At 41.0% G+C, this 26,905-nt stretch overlaps 1 protein-coding gene across 1 annotated transcript in view; it reads right to left on the reverse strand.

Annotated features, from left to right (window-relative positions):
• Window positions 1-26,905, reverse strand: part of shank3a (SH3 and multiple ankyrin repeat domains 3a) — a 222,883-nt gene that overhangs the window by 18,597 nt on the left and 177,381 nt on the right. The window contains 3 exon segments of the mRNA XM_038705701.1: window positions 1,066-1,190; window positions 2,491-2,573; window positions 4,760-4,835. Coding sequence (XP_038561629.1) covers window positions 1,066-1,190; window positions 2,491-2,573; window positions 4,760-4,835 — 284 coding nt within the window.

The raw sequence follows: 26,905 nt of genomic DNA on the forward strand, positions 1-26,905 counted from the left end.
TGTCCATGTGCCAATATTCACTCAAAGGCATAGCACCACCTTATAGTAATAGGAAGTAACCCTTTAACCAAGCAGCCCCCGTGCCACGCTTGACCTAGATGAAAGACATTTTTGGGGCACACGTATCATGCCAGGACACACAAAAAAGCCTCTTGGAGCTATTCCCTAAACCCAACAGGAAGTTGGCCATTTTGGAATGAATGTTAATTTTTGGTGATGTTCCATACTTAACATACTCTTAATCTGATTGACATAAATTTTTTGCTGTGCAATCTATAGGCATTGACGATGAAAAGTTGCGCTATCTGTGTGTTTTCTTCGAAGGGTGTATCCGTGGTGTGGGGTTAAAAATCAATGATATGCCATAAAATAGGAAGTTGTTGTAACTTCTGTATACATGTTCACATCTGCCCAGAACACATCTATATGTCAATATTCACTCATAGCCATAGCGCCACCTGCTGGCAACAAGTAAATGACTACTTTTAGGCTGTGTTGAACTACTCCTAGCTGGTTGGCCACATCCACTCAAAAAATGTCTCAGTCAACCCTTAAGACACTGATGATGTTATGTTTTGAAGCTTGTGAGTTTTTGTTTCATGGCATGTCCATGGTGTGGTGGCGAAGCTCCATGCTTTCGCATGAAAGAGGAAGTCATTGTAACTTCACTGTACATGCTCTAATCTGTACCAAACTTTCCAGGCTTAGCAACGGTCCCGTCCTGAATACATTTATATGCCAATATGCAGTTATAGTCAGAGTGCCTCCTACTGGCAACAGGAAGTAAGTCCTGTGTTCTAATCATCATTTGATTCAAATTTTCATCGAGCAGTATCTCATTAATTAACAAAATTAGAAGCTTCACATATCTTCATATCAAAAGATTTCTAATTACCGTCTTTGCAGACGCAGCAAAAATGATGTGTTGTATTCCGAAATGCACCATAGGATTGTACAGAATCCTGCTGTTGCTATGTTTTCCTACTCTGTTCAAGACCATCACCACTGTGTTCAGTAATGAGATAGATACAGATAAGAAGAGGCAAGTGAAGAGCTGTCCTTCACCTCAATGAGAAAGTCTCCTGTCCTCAGACCAGCCCTCCAGGCCACTCCTTCCACATCCACAGACTCCAGGTACTGAAGGGCAGGGAACGCTGGGGTGGGGGTGAATTCCTCAATGGGCGTCTCGGCTGAAAAGAAACACACAGAGAAAACCAGAAGAGTTAAGTTAAATCAATAGCTTGTTTTGACTCATTTTCTAGTAAATTTGATTGCCAATGACCACAACAAGATCACAAACAGAAAATATACATGCTGCAACGAATATTTGGAAAATGTTGTCTGCTGGTTTAAATCTGCTCTATTTTAATTTCCTTGAGGGCCGTGATACTTCCCTTTCATCTTTCCTGAATTGATTTAATTAATACATTTGCACTGTATTTAGTTGTATTTGTTGACTAAAGACACCTGAGTTTATTAGGTGGGAATACTAGTAGCCCTTAGTGGATGGACTTCTGTTGCCTGCTGCACCTAAACAATATTATTAATACATATAGTTGCACACAATCACATGCTTACACTTAACTACTCAACTACATGTATGTCTCAACAAATAGAAACACAGAGTACACAAGCACACTTTGTAAAGTGAGTGATTTACCACAAACTCCATTTAATCTTGGAGCCTATCCAGCTAAATCACTGACACATGAGAGATCTCAGAGGACCACTAAGTGAACTGCAGTGTGTGTGTGTGTTTGTGTGTGTGTTAAGGGTACTGGGGAGTAAAAAACAGAGTGAGTAAAAGAGAGCGGGGTGAGCCAGGATCCATGGTAGTGAGAGATGGAGCAGTAAAGCACACTTAGACTCCCGGCAAGGTGCCTGAGAGGGGTTGCCATGGTAACCGGCCTGAGCAGAGAGGCTGGCACGTGCATGAGTAAAATGACTTTGAGGTGATGGAGATGAGTAGAGAGTTGAATCCCGTAAAATGCGGAAGGTATGAAAGCGATTGCATGAAAATATTTTGAGAGGATAGATTTTGAGGGGATGGATATGAAGGGGGTGGAGGAGCAAAAACAAGGACAGACAGAGCAAAGATGAGAGAAACAAGAAAGAGGGGAGAGAGGAGTGTGTCTCTACTAACGCTGAACGCCATGTGTGGGGAACAGATGGGACAGCTAGCTGACAGCTCAGCCAAGGATGACGCCACCAAAGGGGCTACACATGCTCTCTCTCTCACACACACACACACACACACACACACACACACACACACACACAGACGCCTGAGTGCATCTGAGTATACAAGCTCAGTGTTGACCAAAGCTGCTCGCGTTGTTGACTCACACAGTAACAATACAGACTGAGCTGCACTCAGTGACTCAGATCAACAAGCTACTTCTCACACTAAAACTCTCACACGCTGAAAACAGGTAAGTAGTGAATGTGTGAATGTTTTTGTAAAGGTGTGCGTATGTGTTTGTACTTCACCTTTTGCTCCCCGCAGGACAAAGCCAAACCCCTCATTTTCTTTCTTCTGTAAAACAGCATTCTTCTCCTCTATGATATAGTCACTGTGAACGAGGGAGCAGAGGGAGAGCATTTATGAATCCAACACCATCGTCACACACACAAAGAGAAGAGAGGGGCGAGGTGAGAGGGCAGGAGTGTAAAAAGGGTTGGTCGAGGGGGTATAGAAATGGGAGGAGATGAAGGCACACACACACACACACACACACACACCCATCTGTTCTGTATTTCCTTTCCTGTTAACCAATCAAGTTAAAAGCCAAGCAAGAAACCACAGCTCTGGATTTCAGGGGTTGTACTAGCATTTTGAGACACACGCACGCGCACACACACACACCCATAGATAGAGACAAAGAACAAGAGTGAGAGTGCGAGAGAGTGAGCAAGCGAGATAGAGAGTCCTTGTGATTGAAGTATCTTTGGGATAAAAACTAAGAGCGAATCAATCTTCCTCCTGATCCTTCGGATGAGACTGCAGATGAGGAGGGTGTGGGGGGCTTCTGCTAAAGAAACTGACAGTGATGGCTCAGATGCAATATTATCCCCTTACTAATGACAGAGGGAATAGGAGGCAAATAGTAAGTGAGCAGTTCATCACTGCCTGATTTTCCTGAGTGTTGAGGGTGGAGGCTATTAGATGGTGTTAACCTGTGCTGCTCTTCACACACTTAAATGTATTTTTTTAAAGCATCTGCGTCCAAAGCCTGTGAGCCATAACCAAAGCAGAGTTAGTAAGGCACAAACGACAAAGATATTGCTTTATAACTCCTATCTTTCAGTCTTTTCACACCACACTTTGACCGGCGGGACTGCTGCCAATTTACAGCCTGAACACCCTGACAAAAAGAGTTTGGTAGTATTTTGTGATTTTCAGCATTATCAGTCATCCTACCTCACAGCAAAGGCAGATGTAGAGAGCTAGTGTTCAGGTTGCAACTCAGTAGGTGGCTGCAGTCTCCATTAGCTTAGTTACACTCCACTCTCTCAGACTTACCAAGGGAACACAGACCTCCTGTTGCTGGAGCCAGGAGACCCGTAACAAACCTTTCTGCAGGAGGGAGGTCAAAGGTTCGGTTTCATAAAAAGCTATCCACTTTTGTGCCAATTATTATGCACAAAAAACCATCACTAAGATGTTTTGTTTCAGTCCAAACCCTTTTATCCACTATGCTTTCATCTCTGCTCTATGCCCCAAAATGACGCATTAATGCAATACGCTCACTATCCTTGTTCAGAATTTCTATCCGCCTACATAACACAGTAAAGAAAAAACTCTGATGTAAGAAACACAATTTAAAATGGTAAATGTTTCCTCAAAATAAAACTGTCCTTTGACATTTATGATTCTAATATTCCTCAGATTGCAGTCTTTGACTGCATTTCAGAAATTGTACAACATAATTCAATTTAATTCTGTCATACCTGGGCTTTTTGCTTTGTCTAAACTAAACTATATTTGGTTAAAGGTACTACCTGCCATTCCAAAACAAAAATATATACAAACGAATGCCTAACATATATGGACTATCCCAGGCTAGTGTGACTGGGATAATCCTAATTCTACAAACCTGGAGCTCTGTTAACAGAAGTGACATTTAATCTAACTAAAACCTAGAATGCAAGAAACTGACATTTTATAAAATGCTGACAAAGTTGGTGTAATGGATGTTCACTCAGAATAGAGCTGTGTCTCAAACTGATACACTGTGGCATTAAAGTGGGAATATGCAACAAAACCATGCTACTCCACTCTCACTAAACCAATCTGATTTAGAAGAGATGGAGCGCTCAAGCTCTCTACATAGTAAATGCCAGGGATGGCAAAAAGAAAAGAAAGACATTGACGAAGAGTCAAAAAATAAAACAATAAACAGATCGAATAAGAACATCCTGGCAGCGAATCGTAAAAAATATGAAGCACAAAACCATGCATGTAGCATATATATTATGAGTGTGTACGCACAGTGCACATACACCCACACATACAGACAAACTGTTAAACAGAGTTATGCAATCCAATTTCATGTGTATTTTACAAATATAACTGAGTGCACTGGCAGTCTTATGCCTTTAGATGGCAGTAGCTCCATAACACTACAACACCTTCTCCCATGGACTTGGTAAGAAAGCAATCTGTGATATGACAAAGATAACAGTTTGTACAGTACAGTATACACTAATATGCACGGCCTGCGGTACACAGGATGCTATCGCAGAGAAGAGGCTGTACCTGTATGAGGTGAAGTTGTCGTAGGATCCCACAGTGTAGTGTCTGAACAGTCTTTTAGTGCGGTCCTCCCGAGTCTCTGTAAAACAGATTAAGTACATTTTCATCTAGTCAGACAACCCAGAACTCTATGTTCTGAATTATTATTCAAGCATTACACTGTATGCTGACATCAAGGACTGACAATATCTTGAAAGGCTAAAATAAATGAAAAAATGTTTTCACATTGGGTTGAAATAATGTATGTAAGTTTTCAATTACTCATCTGGTAATTGTTTTGTATGCATAAGTACACTTGATATGTAGAGTAAGAAAAGAGAAGATCTATACTATAGATTAATAAAGACACTGTAAAATAATAAAAACTACTAAATAATAAAAATAACTATAAAATAATAAAAACACTCTTTAGGAGATTTGATCTACATATAACAAGGCCTTACACACATAGAATGGTGAATAGTAAAACCATCAAATTTCATATCACCCACATATCATCCAGGGCTTAAATTCCAAGTGAAGTGCAGTATTTTGAAACGTGGTCAGCCACATTTGGCAGTGTGTGGTGTTTTGTCACAGCATTGAGTAAATTGGCTGAATCTAGAAACTTCCCAGGAATACACCGCTATGTTATGATTTAGGAAGAACACAGTTTTTCTTTTGGATTTGATTCAGTTCTGCTCGTGGCCTTTCACAAATCCATAACAATTTTAATATGTCCCCAGCTCTTAGTATGTTAATGTCAGCGAAAATTTATTCAGTTTACACAGAGGAATTAACCTACCACAGATAAGTAATTATCATTAACAGGCTTCATTTATCATAACCTACCAGAATATAATTGTTCCACTGTATTTTTGTTTTTTAAACAGTAAAATAATTGCATTATTCTGCCTTTAAAGTGTTTCTTTAAAAGCATGTTGAGCTCAATTAATATAGTGTGTGTGTACAGTATGTGTGTGTTGTTCCTGTCAGCATGTGGGTGGATTTATTCTATGGGAGTGCTGATTTAGATCAATGCCCTCCCCCCAATAATATACATTGCCCCTCCACAAAACAGCAATCTGCTGACTACACACCCCAAGACCCTTTCAGGCAACACAGAAACTCTTAATTGGGCAAAGCTGTGAGAGCGAGGGGCATCCTGTTGGTTAAGTGAGAGACACGGCATGAAGCCACAAGTCTGGCTTGTAACCTTGGTCACATGCCCCCCCCAATTCTCTGTTTCCTCTCCCTTTTTGCTATCTAATAAAGCCAATACACCAAGCTGTTTGTCATATACCGTATGTGTTTATGAGAAAGAAAGAGACAAAAGAGAGGGAGCGAAAAGGGAAAGAGATCAAAGTAAGTGAGCAGACTTGAAGTGGCTGGCTCCCTCAGATCCACTTTCGCCTGTCCATCTGACTGTGCGTGTGAGTGACAGACTGTCAGCTGAAGCTCTGATAACTGTATCCACTGACACTTGGTGACACATCCAGACGCCAAAAAAGAAAAAGAAAAAAGGTTTAGCTTTTCCGCTTCAAATTCTGGATTTTTTTCCATCATCCTCTGCTCTTCCTCTCTCACCTGCCGTCTCATTTTCCTCATCTGCCTTTCCATTATAAACTTGTTTGCTTGTGCTGTGTTCTTCGCTCTCCAAGAGCACCGCTGTGTGAATCTCAACCTCTCTGATTCTTACACATTTCATTTGTTTCAGCATGACTGCAAATCTGTAGCTTTCCTCTTCCCTCACTACACATGCCCCAATCATAGGAAGGAGGCCGTTGATGAAAGCACCCTACATTACAAAACCAAGCTCTGCTCTACAGTTGATAACAAGTCCCCCTGCATCAGAGCAAGAACCTGAGTCAATTGGTCAGTGAGTCACCTCCTGGTCACTGGCTGTGCATTTGACTTTGGCTTAGATGAAAGGAAAATTCTCCCTCAAAACATTTTTCATGGTTAAAAAAAGTACTTTTGGTGATCCAATTGAAGTGTCTGGAACTACTTTGTTGTTAGGTGGTATATTTTTGTTATTTTCATGGATTATTAGCCACTAACAGACAGACATGTAAAGATATTTGCAGCAGAGCCACAAAAAAGAGTTTGATAGCTATTGTATGTGAACATCAAACAGTACAACACGTTTTGGGTTCAATCAATCAGGAGAAGAATTTCTTTCTACAGTCATAATTTGGCTACAGTGTTCAATAATAGAGGGAGACATTTTGCTTGAAATAACCAGCAATAAAATTCTCCAACTGCAGCATTTGTATTCAAGGGATAGTAGTAGGAAGTTACTGAAGTTACTTAAGTGTGTGTGTAAAATGAATAACTCAAAAGGTGCACTGAGACGTTTGACGTCAGATAAGGTTCAGACTGTCTAGTCATAAAGATTAGACGACCTTGGGGTGTCTCAGTTTCTCAAGATATGGTAGTTGGAGACTAGATTCTGTTGTTTAGACCAGATAGCTAATACCGGTAAGAGCCATACATGCCCCCTCTCTGTATATCTAGCTTACTGAGTTTATTGAACTTAAGTGTTTTTGTCAAGCGAATCCTAAGCGGCCACAGTCATGTTGAATTTGCTCCTTGTGCCATTACTTTAGTAAATGCATTTATTAAGACAACAGAGGCTGACGAGAGTGTTTTTTTATTTTTCAAAATATAGACTGACCTGAAATATAATTTTATTCATCAGGACACATATTTTCTGTACTGAAACATCTCTTGCCATCTTGCCCTTGCTATGCTCATCATCAGTTACCGTATTGCTCTCTCCACTTACACAAATAACCCACAACTTCATGCAGAAGTTCATCCACTGGACTTTTTATTGTGAAAATAATAAATTAAATCCTCAACAGTTCTCCTTGTGGAGATAAATGCCCCTTCCTTAAGTGGATGAGGGTTTACATGTAGTTGAAAATACCTGCGCAGAGTGTATCTTCCTTTTGGCACCCACTTCCCCAGACTGGGTTTATAGGTGTGCTGGCAAACTGCCGAGGTAATCATGTTGTGGCAACATTGTAAGCAGCAGATAAGTGGTTTCACCGTCCCTTCTCTGCCATTAGACTGTGTGTCTTTAGCTTCCTCTGATGCCAAAATGAAGCCCAGTGAATTGTTTTAATTTGCATCTTAGAACCTGGATGACTAAGACGACTGTACACACACATGAAATGTGCAAAATCCCAAACTAAAGTATAAAAGGCCAGTTGAGGTAAAGTGGGTGCATGACAATGAAGTATGACATTTCCTCACCCAGAAATGAAAAAAAAAGAAAGTTAATCAAGAGTGTGAGTGTCAAAAAATATGATGTGTAATGAAGAATGAAGCTGAGTGGGTGTTTTTGTGAAGTTATTGGTTATCAGAGGAGGTAAGGGGAAAAGAGAGGTGAGTTGAGAGCTGGTTGGCATTTTGTCTGTGTCAGAAGGTTACTAAAGACATGACATTTTGTTAGCACTAGATGTCAAAGGGAAGTAGTGATGAAAGAAGAGGTGATATTTGGGGAGAAAGGTGTAGATGAGCCAGCACTGGTCTTCTCCTGTACGTTCAGATTGTATTTTACAGCTCTCACTCAACTTTCACACATACACACACACACACACACACACACACGCTCATTCAACCTTACACATCATCAAAAAGCTCTCACTTCAAAAAAAGGACAAAAGAAAAAGAAAATCAGCTTAATTTCGGATAATTTTTAGAGCTGGTGAGTGTGAGTGTGCCTACCATGTGATACCAGATGCAGTCTTAGAGTGTGAAATGCTGCTCATTCATCACAGCTGTCATCTATTTTGTACAGCCCAGGAGCATCTAAAGGCAGGGCGCTGATAGCACAGATAACCTAAACTCCACTTTCATCTATCACTCACACACACGCACACGCACCCCCCCCCCCCCCCCCCCCCCACCTACACACATGCAGGGATTGAGTAACAGGACAAAGGGTGTCCACTGTAAGTAAAGTCTGTTGTTTACCTTAATGTACATTAGGAGGGTTTATTATTACTTTCTTTTTGTTTGCTTTCGAGGACAGGAGGCTGTGGTTTAGCACCAGATGGGAATAAAACAAGGAGAAGCATCTTCAAATCTGCAGCAGAGCTACAACATCTGAGCTGTCAGAGGGGAAGATAAGCTCACTTCATTCCAGAGAACAAAGACAATCATGATTGCTGGGTGTTACCCAGATAACTATTTATATACATGTAAAGCATATTAAAGGATTACCACCTATTCTGAGTACCATGTCAAAAGTGGCAGTTGGTTGGATTTAGACATACTGTCGCTGTTTGGAGAGATTATGGATGTCCAGGTGAAACATTCAGTTCGTGTTCTCCTTCAAAACACTCACACAATATTGAAAGAGCTACAGGTCCAGAAATTTTAGAAAAGAAAATGCTGAACATTAGCAAAATATATATAAAATGAAACAGAAGTATAAGTGCCTAGGATTTAGTAAACAAGGAGAAAGTCAGAGAGGAAGGTCATTTCCCTCTGAGAACACAATGAGGGACTATTGCCTATGAGTGCCCATTAGGAGGTGGCCTCAGAATGTGGTTTAATAAGAGAGATCTGGTGAGAATTTTCATTAGACTGCAAATGTTGCATCTGGTGACAGAAACACAGATCCTTAGAAAAACAATGTGTAACAAACGGAATATAGAATGGATACATTTAGTCTAAGTTAAAGTGTTATTTTGTGCTGCTTGCTGATGGACAAACATAGATAGGTCCTGTAGGTACAATGTTTACAGTAGACAGAATTAGAATTTCTTAAGTTGCCCTATCTCCATCACAGACTGATATGACACAGCAATATTTACATTTTCTGGCACAAAGGATGTAATAAATTTCACATTTCCAATGACAACGAAAACAAAACATAAGCAAATTAGGTTGTTAGCATGTACAGTGGTAGCTACAATAGGTAAACAGGCAAAGAAACAACTTCCCACAGAAAGTCAGTGTAAAGAGGGGGGAAATGTGTTTACTGAAGCATTGAGGCTTTTCAGCCACTTATGTTGAGCATTCAAGGGATCAGGAATGCACTAGGGGCACCTGCTGGTCAAAAGACTTTACAGCAGGCAAGTACACCGTCCGTTAGGGCTGTGTTCACACATGCAAGTCAGTTTACACTTGCATATGACAAACAATCCCTGAGAGGTACCGCATGCAGTGGATAGACCTATCCAGCATAACTAGAGTATAAGTGGAAATGTCGACCAAGTCTTCTGACTGACAGTAAATGCTGTCCTCTTGAAAGCATCACTTACTTACTAGTTTCCTTTCTGGCAGTCACAAGGAGCTAATGAGGCTTAAAAAGAAATACCTGGATGAGAGTGTTATTTTAAATAGTGCTGGAGTCATCATAAATAACAATGCACGGATAGAATCACAGGAAGGAGAGAACATGCTCTGTAGCGCACAATGATAATGACTTTCACAGTCCTGTGACTCATCTGCTTCATATTTGCACCATAAACAAACAGCACCAGACTTAACCTGGAAGCAGACTAAGACCCACATTTTTCATGCTGTCTCGGTACAGTTATTTGATCTAAACCACAGTTTAAGTGGCACAGTTTTAACACCTAATTAAACTAAACTTCAAGTTCTTTTTAATAGCATCCAACAGGTTAGCTGGAATGTGTTCAAAAGTATGTACGGGCCACTGAATAATAACAGGGCTGGAGATTCGTAGAAAGGGTTCAAAGCCTTCCTGATGATGTCTGATATAACCCTGTAGGAGGGACAGTGGTGGACAAAGTATTCAGATCTTTTAATTAAGTAAAAGTACTAATACCACACTGTAAAAATGCTTGTTTACAAGTAAAAGTCCTGCATTGAAAATGTTACTTGAGTAAAAGTATATTCAGGAAAGTGTACCTAAAAGTAAAAGTACTCAATGCAGAACCTGCCTATTTTATATCATATCATTAAATTAGCAGGATTTTCTGTTGTAGTTGGTTGAGGTAGAGCTCATTTTGAACTACTTTGTATCTGACTAAAACTAATGATTACTTTTATTATGGAATAATCTGCTGATTATATTCTCTATTAATCGATTAACTATTTTGTTCGTAAAAAATAATAATAAAATTTGAAACGTTAAAAATAGTGAGAAATGCTGTCACAATTTCCCCGAGCCAAAAGTGACACCTTCACAAATGCTTGCTTTGTCCAACTATCAGTTCAAACGTCAACATTATTAACAAGACATTAAAATTCTTAAAATAATTGAGAGGCCAAGCAGCAAATGCTCACATTTGTGAAGTCAAAAAAAGCAATAGATCACTATTGGTATAGTAAGTATGTCAATTAAACAAGTTTCAAACACTCACAATAATTGCTACGTCAGCCCTTGCTGGAAGACAACAAAGACAACTAGCCTAAGATGCTACACACGCCAGGATGTAGAAACATACAAGTGATTAAAGGAGTCCAGGGGTCACCACTTCCCAAGCAAAGGTTGTGATCTATAAAAAACAAACTTGACAGGAGAATGTGCGGTCCTCCACGCAAACTCTGATCCATGCCTACGCACATAAACTGGAAAAATGAGAAATGGTGACTCATAGATTAGAATAGATTAAATTGTGCAAAATAAATCGAAATATTATCTCTGACTATTATAGGCCAATAACACTTACTATTTATAATATTTGAGCCAAACACTGTGCGCCAGCGTGTGGATGTGATGCTTTGCTTGTAAAAACATGGTATGGAAAAGCCTAACACTATTTGTTAAGTAAATATTTCAGTGTACCGCTTATGTCACATAAAACAAATCATATTTCTTTTAACTCATTGGCACCCTCGTTAAGTGAGTGGAGTGTTTGTGTAGCTTAAATAAAGGTCTAAACACAATTGGAATGCTTTTGGTTTAATCTCTTTTCAAATGGGGGAATAACCTGGGTCATCCAGTGCGTCTTGCACATCTGTGTCTCCGTCTACACTGTCACTACTCAGGATGCGTCTTCCTGCAGATCGGTTATCAAGAGGGGTTGAGCTCCGGTGCCCCCTTTCCTAAAGTGCACAAACCTTGCGTGTATGACCATGTTTTAACCAAAAAACAAAATGATTGTTCTTGCTTCAACCTCACCAAAAAGAATGTCGGCGTAACACTGGGTTAAATTTCTTTTTTTAGCTTTTCTGTCACAATTTGCTGTCCTTATGTTCATGCAGTCAGTATGTATTAATATTAATGAGGGGCGTTTCACTGACCATTTATAGGCAATTATGGGCGTTTCAAGGGTTGGACAAGGAGCTGGCCCACATGCGCCACATTTCAAGTTGATTGTGATTTTAAGTGAAATTGGAGTAGGATGTGCGTGCGCACTTGTACTGTGTTTTGTACGTACGCAATCTTTCCCATGTATAGTTTTATAAATGAGACCCCAGGTGAACTCTGAACAAGAGTCTTGAGTGGAAGCTGGTGAGCGATTCTGCTGTCTTGACATTGACTAGGAACTCGTTTCACCACTATTTTGAAACAATAACAGAGAGGAGTTGTGACTTAGCTGAGCAACCATTGCCAGCTAACTACTCCTGGGCTTTGGCTAGGCTTAAACACCCTGGAATAACTATTGAGGGTAACAGATTTTGCTAAAGTAGTTCATTTTAGTAAGACTTAATAAAGGCCCAGGTCATCAGTTACTCTGGTAACCATGGTAACAGTTGGTTACAGTACCACTAAAAAAAAAAAAAAAAAAAAACACCCCACAAGGTCATATTTGAGAACAATGTTTTATAGTCGAGAAGAAAGCATATTTAGCACATCAAGCTATTTGTCGGGCTGTAACATTGCAGCTTTCTGCCCCTCTGTTAAACCTGCTACATCTCTGAGAGCTCTGCTGTAAACATCCCTGTCAAAGCCCACAGTGCTTCTCCATTCTGAACAGATTGTAACACCTTCACTGTCCTTGTCTGAAGGACGTGAGAGCTACATCACATACGCACAGATGCACAGAAACACAAAGCAACACACACACACACCGTGTCTGAACCCTGCTGAATGAGAATTAACCTATGCTGTTTTACCACTGATAAGAGCTGCAGACAAACATGCACACACACTTACACAAACACACTCACACTTATCAAGTGAGCCTCATTGGCTTTTTAATTCTTTCCTTCCACCCCCCGACTCCTCCCTCCTTTCATTTTCTCCTTCTCCTTCTCTCTCTGCCTCCTCATTCATGTTGTGCACGTTAACCTCCTAAACCAGATAACAGAAGATAGAAGACTAAGCAGGGGGGTATAGTAAACTCTGGGGGCTCCCTATTCCTTGAATACTAAAACACTATTTAAATGAATCAGAACAATGCTGGACTCTCTGATGTAACAACTTCCCAAGAGCCGCACAGCCTATGAGGACAAGCTCGTGGTAAAAGAAAAATAAAGACAGAATCATCCTCTCTTTCTTTTCCCTTTTGTGCTGTCACACAATGTTCCTGCGGTTCCACAGATCCAACAAGGAGTCGCTGGGCCGTGCAAGTGGATACAAGGCTAACCCACTTCCACACATCACATCAGGACAGAGCAATGTCTTCATTTTCCTTTTTCCTCTTCATCTTCCTGTGTCTATTCCCATTCCTCTACCAAATGATTCTTGAATAAGACTTAAGAAAGGTGAATTATTTTTTTCATTCCTGGATAAAATTAGTCATGCTCACAATAGGAAAGTGTGATAGAGAGGACACTGACGGAAAAGAAAAGTCCATACAAAAGAAAGACTTAAAGCAGGCTCTGTATTAATTTAATCTTTATCTGCTCTGTACATATAGGGAATTAAAATAATATGCAGGATATTATTGAACATCAAAGGTGACAAAACTTAAACTGCATGAGCGCATACTTTTGATATGGGCACGATGCACTACTAAATCTTTCCTGCATACATGGACAGGAGAATGTAGGGTAGCTTAATTATCTGTGAAATTGAGGGTGTTAGACCAAAAGAGAAAGATGCAGAGGAAAAAACAGGGAAAGAATGTTAAGAGTGGAAAGACAGATAAACTAGAAGACTGAAATTGAGTAAAACGGACGGAGGGTAAGCAGAAGATGACAACAGGCTGTGAAAATATATCTAAGAGTTAATAAGTCTCTATCCAGCCAAATATTCCACATTAGTGTCTTCCAAAACAACTTATGACAGTACCAGAAACGATTCATTCACATTCATCATTTTCTAATCTAAAGTTATAATCCTGAAGATTTTATGAAATCAAACCCCATTTTTGATCATCCACATTTTTTTCTGCCATAACTACTTCATGTATTTACATTCAGTAGTTACCTCTCTATATAGTTGTGTTCATAGTTTTTAGTAGCCCACCAGCACAGCGCTGGATTAAAGTTGCCTTCACACAGATGAGGAACTCACAGGAAACAACGCGTGCATGTAATCCAACATAATTTTACCTCATTGATGACATCATGTTTACTGTTTGCTCTCTTTACACCTTGTCAGTGGCGCCAGTATAGAGTACTCCATCAGAACTGCTTGTCATTTGGTTGAACTGATCGGATTGTGTTTGCAATATTTTTGACTGACTACTTTTACAATGTCAGTTTGTTTGGCTGTGTTGTAAACAAACACACCAGTTGCTCTTCTATTGCATTTCTGAAAGAGCAGCTGCTCAAGGTGTGTTTGCGGTCCTCGGAATTATGGGAACCGTAGTGTCAAACCCTAAGTATTGTTATCATGGTAACCATCGGGCTAACTAAATCAACCAGGACTGAAATCTTAAGAATTATAGCTGACGGGGAACAAAGTTACATACTCTGTACGCCCAAACAGCATTTGACCTCATTTGACCATTTGCTACTGAAGGACAGTTATTATTCGCACAATCTCAAGAGTTTACATGTTATAAACATAAGCTCTTTCACATGTTTGAAAAAACGCTGTCTCAGTGAGGCCAGTCTCATCCTGCAGTTTCACTTACCGTCTAACAGTGTAGAAGTCAAGAAGGGAGGAGAAAGAGAGAGGGAGCGAGGGAGGGAGGGCAGAGATTGTTTCTGGATATAAATTCAACAAGGCGCTTTGATCAAAGGACAGACTAAGCCAATGACATAGCAAGACAGGCTTTTAATAAAAAAGAATATGAGATGAGATCTAATAATGCTGGCAACTAAAAGAAAAGAATTATTTAAAGCTATCAAGTGTGAGAGCTGGACAACGTTTTGCCTAGGCTGTATAAGTTAAAATTCCAGATGTGCCCTCTCTTATTTCAGAGAGGAACGCTTGAGTGATGGCATTTATTTGATAATCATGATAATATTAAAAATGTACACACCAGTAAGAACCTTCACTTACGAACATAAAAATGTTTAAGAATAAAACAAAAATTATTTCCATTTGTGGAGCAGAGCAGAGCTGAGATGAAGAGGAAGCAAAGGGTAGCAAGAACAAAGGAAAAAGTGGACATTGAGAAGGCCTTCATTGAGTTCTTTGCACTGAATCAAGCTCTCAGTCATAGTCACTTAAAATTGTAGTAGTTCACACTGCTCTCTTGTAAAAGACAGACAGACGCTACCCTTCTGTCTATATTACATTTCCCCTTCTGCTGAGTCATACTGTAAATTTCACACATTTACAGAGGGGAGCTATTTTTAGGTTCTCCTACAAGATACAGTTTTAACATTACATGCAGTATGACCACAAGTGAGCCATCTGTTTACCCTCTATGCTGACTTCAGAAGAGCGCAGAGAGATGTGGACAGAGAGGGTCACTTACCCCAGTACAAGCCATGACATGCAGAGTTTAGGTGCTCTGCCTTCACGACTGTTACCACTCCGTCTATCCTGCTACACAGCACTGGCAGATCTGACACCATGACTGGACAACAGTCCATTTTTTCAACTTTATCTTTACAACTTCCTCTCTAACACAACGAGGTCGTCCTGCCAACCTGCCACTGGTCTGTCTTCCAGTTTGAATTATTGAGAAGAGCTGGGCTTGGCCTCCCCTTGATCCTCGACTACAGACGCTTAAAGGCACTCCTGGAACTTCCATTTTGTGCAGATGACAATTCAAAATTCCACAATACCATTTTCCTGTAAAAGGACTCGCAGTTTGTTTCCCTTTTAGAGTGAAATAGGACGTCCTGGACAAGTAGCACTGGAGACTGTGTCAGTGTCTCTGGCCTTAATGTCTTATTCTGTTTCAGCCTCCAGCAAAAAACTCCAGCATATATTTCACACCTCTGCTTTGCTGCTGTCTTTCTTTCTCCTCCTCCTCTCCCTCAGAATTGGTTGGTTTGTTGAAGAGCCTTCAGAGAGCTTGTTGTTACCGTGTAAGTGTCGGAGGCAGAGACCAACTGCTATAAATACCTCCACTCTGTCAAAGTGGAAGCCTTGAATAATTCAGTCAAATTCAGACAACAAAAAGCAACTACTGTACAAGCTCTTCAAACGTTGTGACAGCTCATCACGACACACCTTTGAGTCAAGGTCAAGACAAGCAGAGATGCACTCAGACAAACACAGGCACAAAAACACACATAGCTAGCTCTAGCAAAGAGTAGGGAAGTGGGAGAGTATGTTATATCCTGTTTAAAAGCGTACTGAAACACTTGGTTCTTATCATCCATCCTCTCACTCCCTTCATTTCCTGTAACCTCTCTAGAGTCCACTAAATAAAGGTAAAACTATGAACCTTTTCTGACAGAGAGATGCAGAGAGGAAGGGTGAAATATGGAGAAAGAGAAAACAGGGGTACCTTGGTGTAAAGGTAGGGGTGTGATTACAGTAGTCATGTCCAGTCAGCTCTGCCGGTACAGGTAAGTTGCTGTGTGAATGTTCCCATATTTTTTATGATGTGACACCCCACAATAGCGAAACACAGTAGCTGTCATGTCATGGCAGTGAAAAACAAAATGATTCAACCGTGTCTACAGATTACTTGTGAGAATGACTTCTACAGGTGAATATGAAGTGTAAGAGCAGCCATGTCGCTGTGAAATAGACTAGACTTTCAGAGAGAAATCCAGTAACCTGCCCATGTGTGTATGTGCTTGTTTATTTTTGCGTGTGTGTGAGTATGTGTGTGTGCAGGTGACCTGATGTCATCCAATGCAGCCCCTGTCAAATGTGATATGTCTCTGCTCCACAGTGAGACCTGCTTCAGCTTTGATTCATTGTCCAAATAGCATTGCCATCTATTATGATTTGATATGGATCTGTCCTCCAGAGAGAGAGAGAGAGAGATGGCTGAACACACTCGACTGACTTCTGATGAAAAGTACAGATAGTGGCCATCACTCTGCTACGAACAAACAAACACCCACACACGCACACACACCTTGAGATGTGCCACCGTAGGACACAGTTTTTTATAGAGGTAAACGGCAGGACTCCTTTTGAACTGCCAATCTATAACACTGACTCAGCTAAAGTTTAATACCAAAGGCATGTCTTCCAACCAGTGGTTTATCCTCATTGTGTCCCTCTCTCTCTCTTTTAAAAATATGGTTTAGTAGGCAATGCTAATTTATCTCCTGACTCCACACAGTATAAAAACAATAACTGAATTGCGGGCATAACTTTACATGTGTATAAAAAGCCTGTCCATTTGTATGCATGTACACTGCTCTGTGGTGTGAGCATTTGCATACTTACTTTGCATTTTACAAGTCGCCACTAGAGAGTTACTGACTGAACTCACTATCTACGTGATTTGCAATGTGGGCCTGTACAGACTAATTTATCGCACCATGAGAGAACTTAACACAGAGTTGTTTGTCATTGAAAGGTAAATGCTTTTCTGTTATTTTTATGAGCTTGCTCAGTTTAACCTTTAAAAACACTAAAACTACAGACAAAATAAATCTGAACAATACATAAAATGTAGAATTGCTGCTATAATAAATCACAGCAAACGATGGACAAGGTGACCATGCGAACACCAAGGGCTTGATGATGAGGTTGAGGACACACTGGAGGATCAGAACATTATTATTTTCCATGGAGCAGCTCTGCATTTTCCATCTAGCCACCATCACATATCTGGTCTTTCTGTTTTTCATGGTCTTGGATTAGACTGTACTGAATCGGAGGAATGGCATATATTAATTAAGTGGGCTCCTTTTTAAAAACAGGGATGCTCTTGAATATTTAAATACATAATATTGAAAAAAATATAATTCTAATAATTATGTTAAACCTGGCTGGCAGACGTTGCCTTCTAAAGCATGCAACTTAAGGTATTCAATTTTGTCTCACCTAACAGCTTATGTTGAGGTGACATTGAGCAATTCTTTTAAGCCTTAAACAGGCATGGTTTATATGAAGGTATAAAATAAAATGAGAGAAATAACAGTGATTGCCTGTCCCCTCCATAGCAAGCAGAGGGAAAAGGTGTGATAAGAAAGAAGCTAGTGTTACCAACATCTCGTCGCTGTAACTGGCCTTGTTAACACACAAAAACATCCATATTTATCGTTTTACTGTGAAATTCTAGGTGTGAAGGGTGGAGACTGGAGCTGTCCTTGAAATAAACATGACAAACTAAATAAAGAAATAAATAGCTTTGTACATCTGCATGTGAGGATTTACAGTTTTAACATTAAAGAGCTGGTATTATGCTTTTTGGCTTTTCCCCTCTCCTTTATTGAGTAATATCTCTTTTTTGTGCATGTAATAGGTTTGCAAATTGAAAAAGCCCAAAGTCCAGCCCAAAGGGAGTTCCCATCTCCCACAGAGTGCACTGCTCTGAACTGCTTGAAAACAGCTCGTTTGTAGTCCAGCCCTTCACTTCCTTTACTTGTGACGTCACAATGAAAACGCGTCATAAAGCTTGCCAAGTGGCTAGGGGGGGGGGGGGGGGGGGTCAGGCACGCCCTCAAATCAAGCTAGTCTGAGCGGAGGCCCTTTGGCTCGACTCGCCTTTGTTTGGGTTTCCATTGTAGAAATGTTGCACCTGTACCTGCTTCCAGGTACTTTTTTTTCGTATAACCTCACCTCCATCGAGGTTCCAAGCAAGCTGAGGGATACTAAAATGTAAGGTGAAAACACGACAGACTGCTGATTGGTCAGAGAGAATATTCACTATTTACTGCATCATCATTGCGTGCACCAGACAGAGGCCAGCAAGAGAAAAAGGGAAGCCTGTGCCAACCCGCGGGAGGAGCATGTGAGGCCGGCCAGCCGCCCGCTCGCAGAGCCCTCTGCTCCCGCCGTCAAACAGACCGCTGCAGCAACAACGGCAGAGGAAAACACAGCTGGAAGGTTTTCATACCGCTTATCTGTCTTTACATTCTGAGTAATGTTGTTTAACCATAGACTGTATATATTTTAAGAGCTGTGTGGGTCGCTAGTGTGTGTGTCGCATTGAGCATTACATCGCGGCAGTTGTGTGTGGTGTCGCTATGACGACAAGCTACGTGCTATCTCTGAGTACTGTCTGCAATGGAAAACGGAGCAGGACCGAGTAGAGTCGAGTCGATTTGCACTATGGTAGCATTATTATTATTATTATTAGCAGCATGGTGTTTTTTGAAAATTAAACCATGTAAACTTGTTCTGGTACAACCCCTAATTAAGATTTTGAACCTGAAAATGAGCATAATACCACCTCTTTAAAAAATGTATTCTAGCTGAAATATTCCTGTTTTAAAAATTAAAATAAAGAAATACAGCGCACAACAGCAAAACAGATGGATGCCTTTCATAATGAAAATAGCGATAATGATAATAGAATTGAACTCATGCTGATCGGCGTCAACTATCCACCGCCACTCACAATTCATCCATAAGCTATTTTGTTTAAGCTAAGAGTAAAAAAATCCCACGCGTTATTTGACAACTCTCTTTCCAGCATCCAAATGTGGCTCCCTGTCCCCACGGACTCTGAGAACATCTTCTGGTCTGTTTTATCTCTTCCTTCTCTGTCCTGATGCTCCAAGAGCACTCATCTCCCCGACTGACATAACTCATTAATTACTGAGTTCATCTATCTTTTGATATTTCAGCTTTGTATTTATGGCTCAACTGTGTAGGTTGTTGTCGCATGTGTACAGAGTTGTCACTTGTTTCCCATGGAGTATGTACACTCACAGGCCACTTTATTAGGTACACTTGTTCAATTGCTTGGTAACACAAATAGCTAATCAGCCCATGTAGACATGGTCAACACAACTTGCTGAAGTTCATACCAAGCATCAAAATGGGGAAGAAAGGGGATTAAAGTGACTTTGAACGTGGCAAAGTTGTTGGTGCCAGGCGGGCTGGTTTGACTATTTCTCTACTGATCAACTGGGATTTTCACGCACAAACCATCTCTAGGGTTAACATAGAATGGTCCGAAAAAGAGAAAATATCCAGTGAGCAGCAGTTGTGTCAGACGAAAATGTCATTGTTGATGTCAGAGGTCAGAGGAGAATGGGCAGACTTATTCGAGATGACAGAAAGGCAACAGTAACTCAAAAAAACACTTGTTACAACCAAGGCATGCAGAATACCATCTCTGAACGCACAACACGTGGAACCTTGAAGCAGAAGGGCTACATTGGCAGAAGAAGACCACACCGGGTGGTCACACTTTTGCTTGGTGGCAGTGCCCCCCTGGTAATGGGATCAGCTGTGCACGTTTATAAGTGATAGATATTTATTAATCCTTGTCATACCGTGTGTCATACAGCAAACATCAGACCAACAACCAGACAGCTGCTTTACAAACACAAACGAGCCTTTAAAGGCTGTTTGTAAAGCAGCTGTGCGGACTACACGGCTTTCAGCATTGGCCGATGGCCGTGCCATTCACACAACTTGCCGTCATATGACGGCAGTCTTGAAGTCGTTGCGGCATTCACTACGTGACTGATCGGTGACAGGGAGTCACACACTACACGAGCTGACACCTGTGTCACCCGACGCTGGTGTCCAAACCACGTTTTGTCAAGAAAACGTGAAATGTACAATGGGAAATGAGCGATCCTGAACACGAAACAGCTGTTGTTTGTTATTATAAAGAGCAATTATGAAGACAAAGAATATGGGTGAAAGGATGGATTAGCATACGCAGGTAGCAGGGATTGACTGAGCTACAGAGAGAGTTGGAGGTGATTTAAAAGGTGCAGCTCCCCGACACCTAGTTAACTCATGACTGTGAGGTTACAACTCAGGGCCCAAAAAGGAGAACAACAAGCGCACGTGTGTACATTTTCAGCTGAGGACTGCGGCTTACTTTGGCTTGCCTTCAACTCAACAATCATGTCATGATTTCAGTTCAATGCTAAAGTTGCTGTAACTCTTACCTTGTCTGTGGTCCACTGGCACAACACCAGTGCTTTCTGATCAGATGCTGTCATGCTGTTGCCGAGGCGACATAAGTTTCGTTTTACGGTGGACAGACTGTAACATTACAGAGTTGTTGTTTTCTTTAGCTTGAAATAATCCCATAGTTTGGACACTTTCTTCTTCGTCCCTCGCTATTTTCTCTCTCTTCCTCCACTTTGTAAAAGCTCCATTATAATCACGTCATGTTCACAGCGTAAGTGCGATGTGCGACAGTGATAAATGTCTGTGTGAAACAGTGTGCTGTATAGTCGGATGGATTAAACGATGCATCAATGCAAAGAATTTGCGCCGATGCGTTTTAATAATCGATTTTATTAATTTAATCAATTAATCGTTTCAGCCCTACAAAGAAGGTTAAAGTCAAGGACAACTGAACTTGGTTGAAGATACTAGAAGACGTTTCGTCCCTCATCCAAGGGACTTCTTCAGTTCTGACTGACAGGTAGGTAAACTAAGCTATTTAACCTCAGTGGGGTCGTTTGCCAGGATCGTCGATACTGCTGGTTCGTTAGTGTTCCTGGCTATTGTAACGACAGTCGTTATGGTCATTAGGACTACCAGGCCAAGACTGAACGACTATCGTTGGCATCTTCACCTGAGGCCAATAGGTTACGTTTGTTGAGTTTCCTGGGAAGTGATGAAAGGGCCGCATTGTAAGTGGGAGATAAGTGTGGCGTAGACCCCCTTCTCTGTTCAGGCTTCTCAACCCGGGTGTAGATGGCTTCCTTGACACCTCTTTCAAACCATCCATCTTCTCTGTCCAAAATGTGCACTGGTGGTCCTCAAACAAGTGTCCTCTGTACTTCAGATGTAAGCAGAGTCTTGACCTGAGGAGTTGCCCCTTCTGTGTTGAGCCATGCGTTTGTGTAGTGGTTGTTTTGTCTCCCCAATATACAGGTCTGTGCATTCCTCACTGCATTGGACCGCATACACAGTTTTCTTGTGTTTGGGTGTGCGGTCTTTGGGGTGGACCAGCATCTGTCTTAGTGTTCTTGGGTTTAAAAAACACAGGGATGTTGTGTTTGTTGAAAATCCTCCTGAGTTTCTCTGATATTCCAGACACGTATGGAATCACAATGTGGTTGCGTTTGACCTTCTTTTCTTCATCCCCTGTAGTTTTGTTCTTCCTGGATCTTGTGGCTGTTTTCACAAAGGTCCATTTAGGGTATCCACAGGCTGTAAGTGCCCCCTTCAGGTGGTTCTGTTCCTTCTCTCTGGCTTGGGCGCTTGTTGGTATGTTTTCGCTCTGTGGTGCAGTGTTCTCATGACCCCTAGCTTGTGTTCCAGTGGGTGATGGGAATCGAAGAGTAGGTATTGGTCTGTGTGTGTGGGTTTTCTGTAAACACCAATTTGCAGGCTCCTGTCCTCTTCAATGTGTACAGCGCAGTCCAGGAAGGCCAAACTGTTGTTGTGAACATCTTCTCACGTGAACTTGATGTTACTGTCCACAGAGTTGATGTGTTCTGTGAAGGCTTGCGCTTCCTAAATTTTAATTTTTAATTTTTTTGTCCACATATCTGTACCAGTGGCTACAATACGCACAGGCTCACCAAAACGGACAACAGAAGTCTTGATTTCAGCTGCGGCATTCAGGTGGTAGGGTCAGAATTTGACTTAAACAACATGACAACATGGATCCATCCTGCCTTGTATCAACGGTTCTGGCTGGTGGTGGTGGTGTAATGGTGTGAGGGATATTTTCTTGGCACACGTTGGGCCCCTTAGTACCAACTGAGCATTGTTTAAACAGTCTACCAATTGTCTGATGGGTACTTCCAGCAGGATAACGCACCACGCTCAAATCATCTCAAACTTTTTTCTTGAACATGACAATGAGTTCACTGTACTCCAATGGCCTCCACAGTCACCTGATCTCAATCTAGTAGAGGACCTTTGGGATGTGGTGAAATGGGAGATTTGCATCTTGGATGTGCAGATGTATATTATACTGCAATGTAGTGTAATACTAAACTATGACAACAATGTTTCAGACTGACGCTGATATTTAAGTAACATACAGGAGGCTTAAATTGCAACATTAAAACAGCCCTCTCTATCCGTCTTTAAAGGTGATAATATGAAGGATAGCGCAACTCATTGTGAAATAGTGTCAACATTTTTACCACTGTTTAAATTGGCTTAGATCATCCATCACTGTAGCAGCAATAAATTACCTCTCACCTCAGACATGAATGTGGAAGAACCAAGCTACAAAAAGCCCACACAGACCCACCTCTGTTGGGGAAACTGTGCTGATAGTTCCACAGTTTTGACCAGATGACTCCCTCTCCAATCCATTGCACCATCTCTCTATCCTTCTTACCTCTCTCTTCCACCCTACCCTCCAATTTGCACTGCCCATGTCAGTCTCAGCTGCCGCAGCAACGCTGATGTTTAAGCATTCTAGGGGAGTGCAGACACACTCCAAAACTTCTTAATGGGCAGGCTAAAAATAGCTCAGGCTGGATCTGACTGGGCTGATTCATGCGGCTGTGAGTCATTCAACTGTGCCGTGGTGTGAGGAGAGCAAGGGAATAGAGTGAACGAGCACAAAGAGAAAAGAAATAAAAGTTTGCACGCTTGTTAAGATATAAAACCATTGAGAAAATCAAGTATTGCTTATCCCATCACAGAGAAAATGTGCATTATTATGCTGCAGTGTGTGTGTGTGTGTGTGTGTGTGTAGAGGACCTGGATATCTGAGGCTGCAAGAAAAATTAAGGCTACTATACTGGAAATTGGGGCTGGTGAAAATGTATGGCTGTTCCATTTATTGTTTGGCATAATGTCTATTTGGCTGTAGCAAGGCAATTTCTTATTGGGGCATAACAGGATGGGGGGTGGGATCTTTTTTCGGCTAAAGGGCTGTAAGATCCCAACAGATTGTAGCCAACAGATTAACAGCACTATTGCTGAAAATGAGTCCCCCCCCCGGCAATTTGATAGCATCATTATGGAAGGGAAGAGCAGTTCATACTCACATCATTATCCCCTCAATTACCACGGGTAAACATCTACTATTAACCCCCACATACAGGCCAGCAGCATGCGTGCTTTATGTGTGTTACAGGGAGTGGGGTGTTAGCAGGATTGGTGAAGACATTCTACAGATTAAACAATTCTTCGGCTTTTTAAAAATGAGGCAGGACTCTCATTGTACCTTAAACAATACAATGATTTATAACAACACATGGACACTGAACATCTTCCACACAAAAACACATATCAGCCATTGGCCCACAGCCAGCAGTATTTCACCACTGCATCACTCATTGTACTCTTAATGAATTCAATCAATACTCTTTGCTTTTGGACTCATTTTCTCCATCAGTCGCTCACGCCCTTGTCATTCCTATTTGTTTCATATTTCCTCTTTGCATTCTCCACTTTGCCTTTGTCTTTCCTCCCTCCCTCTGTCCCCTCAAGCACCAGTAGAAGATGAACTGTTGGCTGCAGGTAGCCCTGGCCATGCTGAGAGAGAGAAGAGCAGTTTGGTGACAGATAATAGCCAAGTGAGTCAGTGATGGTTTAAACTGTGCCTCTATCACATGGTCACCTGCTTCCCTTCTCTCTCACTCAGTCTATCTGTTGCTTGCTAGCTTCCTTGAAACCATCCCCTCTCGCTCTCCCAAACTGAAACAGCTTTTTCCATCAGCCCATTTTGTCTTTCCCCAGTCTCCATCATTGCACTTTCAGACCTGGTAGAGAGGGGAGAAAAGAGATGGAGGCTGCAATACATAAAGAGGGATGGCACTTTCAGAATCATCACTCATGGATGATGTACAGTGGCAGACACAGAGAGAGAGGGGGAGAGAGAGAGACAGCAAGCAGTAGTATTTGGGTTACTTAATTGTAGACAGGGTTGTCTTTCCTGCTTCACTAGGCTGAGACATATTGCCCTAACTGTCAGTGACGCCTCAATGGATGCCTTCAGATAAACAACTCTGTGTGTGTTTTAGTGTGCCCCAGTATGTGTTATTCTGCAGTTGATTCACTGTTGATGAATCTAGGGATGAGGGTGAGATTAGCTTTGAAATGCCTCAATAGATTCAGAAATTAGCATGTTAGTAATAATCAAATCTCCTTTATCTCCTAAAGTACAGTAATAGAAAAATTTCAAAATATTTTATTTGTCAACATTTTATGCAGTGCTTGCAGTACTCAATTACTCTTACAGATCTAAGATTTGAGTTTAAAGCATCGATATATCAAGAAAATTAATTCAATGAGTCCGTCCCTGGCCCAGCTGGTTGAGAGACTTCCCCTGGCTGAGCCGGCTGTGTTTTTTGCTCATTCTGGTGTCATTTGGGTGTATTTGTGACATATAAATAAGTCATATAAATGTATTATCATTTTTTTTATCAATTACGTTTTTGATACTGTAATGCTGCCAAAAAATTCCTCACAGCCCAGGGCTGTTCCTGATGGCTTTAAAGTGTTTTTTTTATCTTATGTGACATATTTCCAAGTGTAACAGCATATTTGTGTGAAGTATAGTGATGAGAGGTATTTAAATAAAATATTTTGATTTGATTACATCATTAAAAGTGGGTGTGGTTCAGCAAAAACAGAGCGATATGAAGCTATAAGACATACAGAGCTGGAGATCAATTGCTGGTCTCCACCAACACCTTCCTCAGCAGTGTCAGTACATCAGGAGGCAGAGGAGAGTGACATTGATACATTAGACCTCAAAACAGTCTTGTGTTTGCCAACTGACATAAAACACACACCTCCTCCTATGACATCTCTCTGCAAGTTACTGCAACCCAAGAACTACTGGTGGTTCTATATGATAGGGTTAGCTGATTAGCTCAAATCACATCATATTGGATTAATTTTGTATCTACCAAAACCATTGTAACATCTTAATAAGAGATCCCCCATTTCAACAGTAAAAATAAAGGTATTCTGCAGATTCAAATTAAGGCTGGGTGATATGGCCAAAAATGTTATCATGATAAAAAAAAATCATATCATTCGATATCGATAATTATCACGATAAATGTCAAATCATTATTTCTTTCAAGTTTAAAGACTGATTTTTGCTCCTGAGTGAAAGTTGAAGAAACCAGATGGTTAATTGTGTGGTTAAACCTTTCTTTAAGGTCAGACCGTGACAAACACTTATTGCTAAACAGTTGCCTAGCCCTAACTCCAAGCATACCAGTTTAATATCAAAGAGAAACAACAATACATAGTGTCAGAGAGGAAGGGCAGGGGAGGCAGAAGACACTTTTAATCCCGAGAAATAGGTATATGTGTGTTCTGATTTTTTAAGGATTTATGAGTGAGTGGGGCTCAATATCAGGCCCATCTCTCTCGCTCCCTTACCTCGTTCTTTTTCTCTCTACCTCTCTGAAAGACATGCTCTGCCATCCCCACTTTGCTGTCCTTTAGAGTATGCTCCACCATCTGTCTCCCTCGCTATCTGGCCCTTTCTTTCCCACCTTCCCCTATCTTTTTCTCACAATGCATTTAAATGGGGTATTTAGAGATTCCAGCCTTTCTCATCTCTTCACACCTACTCTGACGTAACCTCAATCCCTCAACAACCCTTGAAAAGGGAAAATGCCTCAATTGCCCCAAAAATAGGTCCCAGGAGATGCATGATAAACATGCAGGGAATAGGGAGATACAGTGGGGAGAACAAGTATTTGATACACTGCTGATTTTGCAGGTTTTCCTACTTACAAAGCATGTAGAGGTCTGTAATTTTTTATCATAGGTACACTTCAACTGCGAGAGATAGAATCTAAAACAAAAATCCAGAAAATCACATTGTATAATTTTTAAATAATTAATTTGCATTTTATTGCATGACATAAGTATTTGATCACCTACCAACTAGTAAGGATTCC

This window comes from Micropterus salmoides, unplaced genomic scaffold (assembly GCF_014851395.1).
Source record: "Micropterus salmoides isolate LMB-PRFRI ecotype aquatic unplaced genomic scaffold, ASM1485139v1 Ms_hic_scaffold_8, whole genome shotgun sequence".
In the NCBI taxonomy this organism is placed as follows: Eukaryota; Metazoa; Chordata; class Actinopteri; order Centrarchiformes; family Centrarchidae; genus Micropterus; species Micropterus salmoides.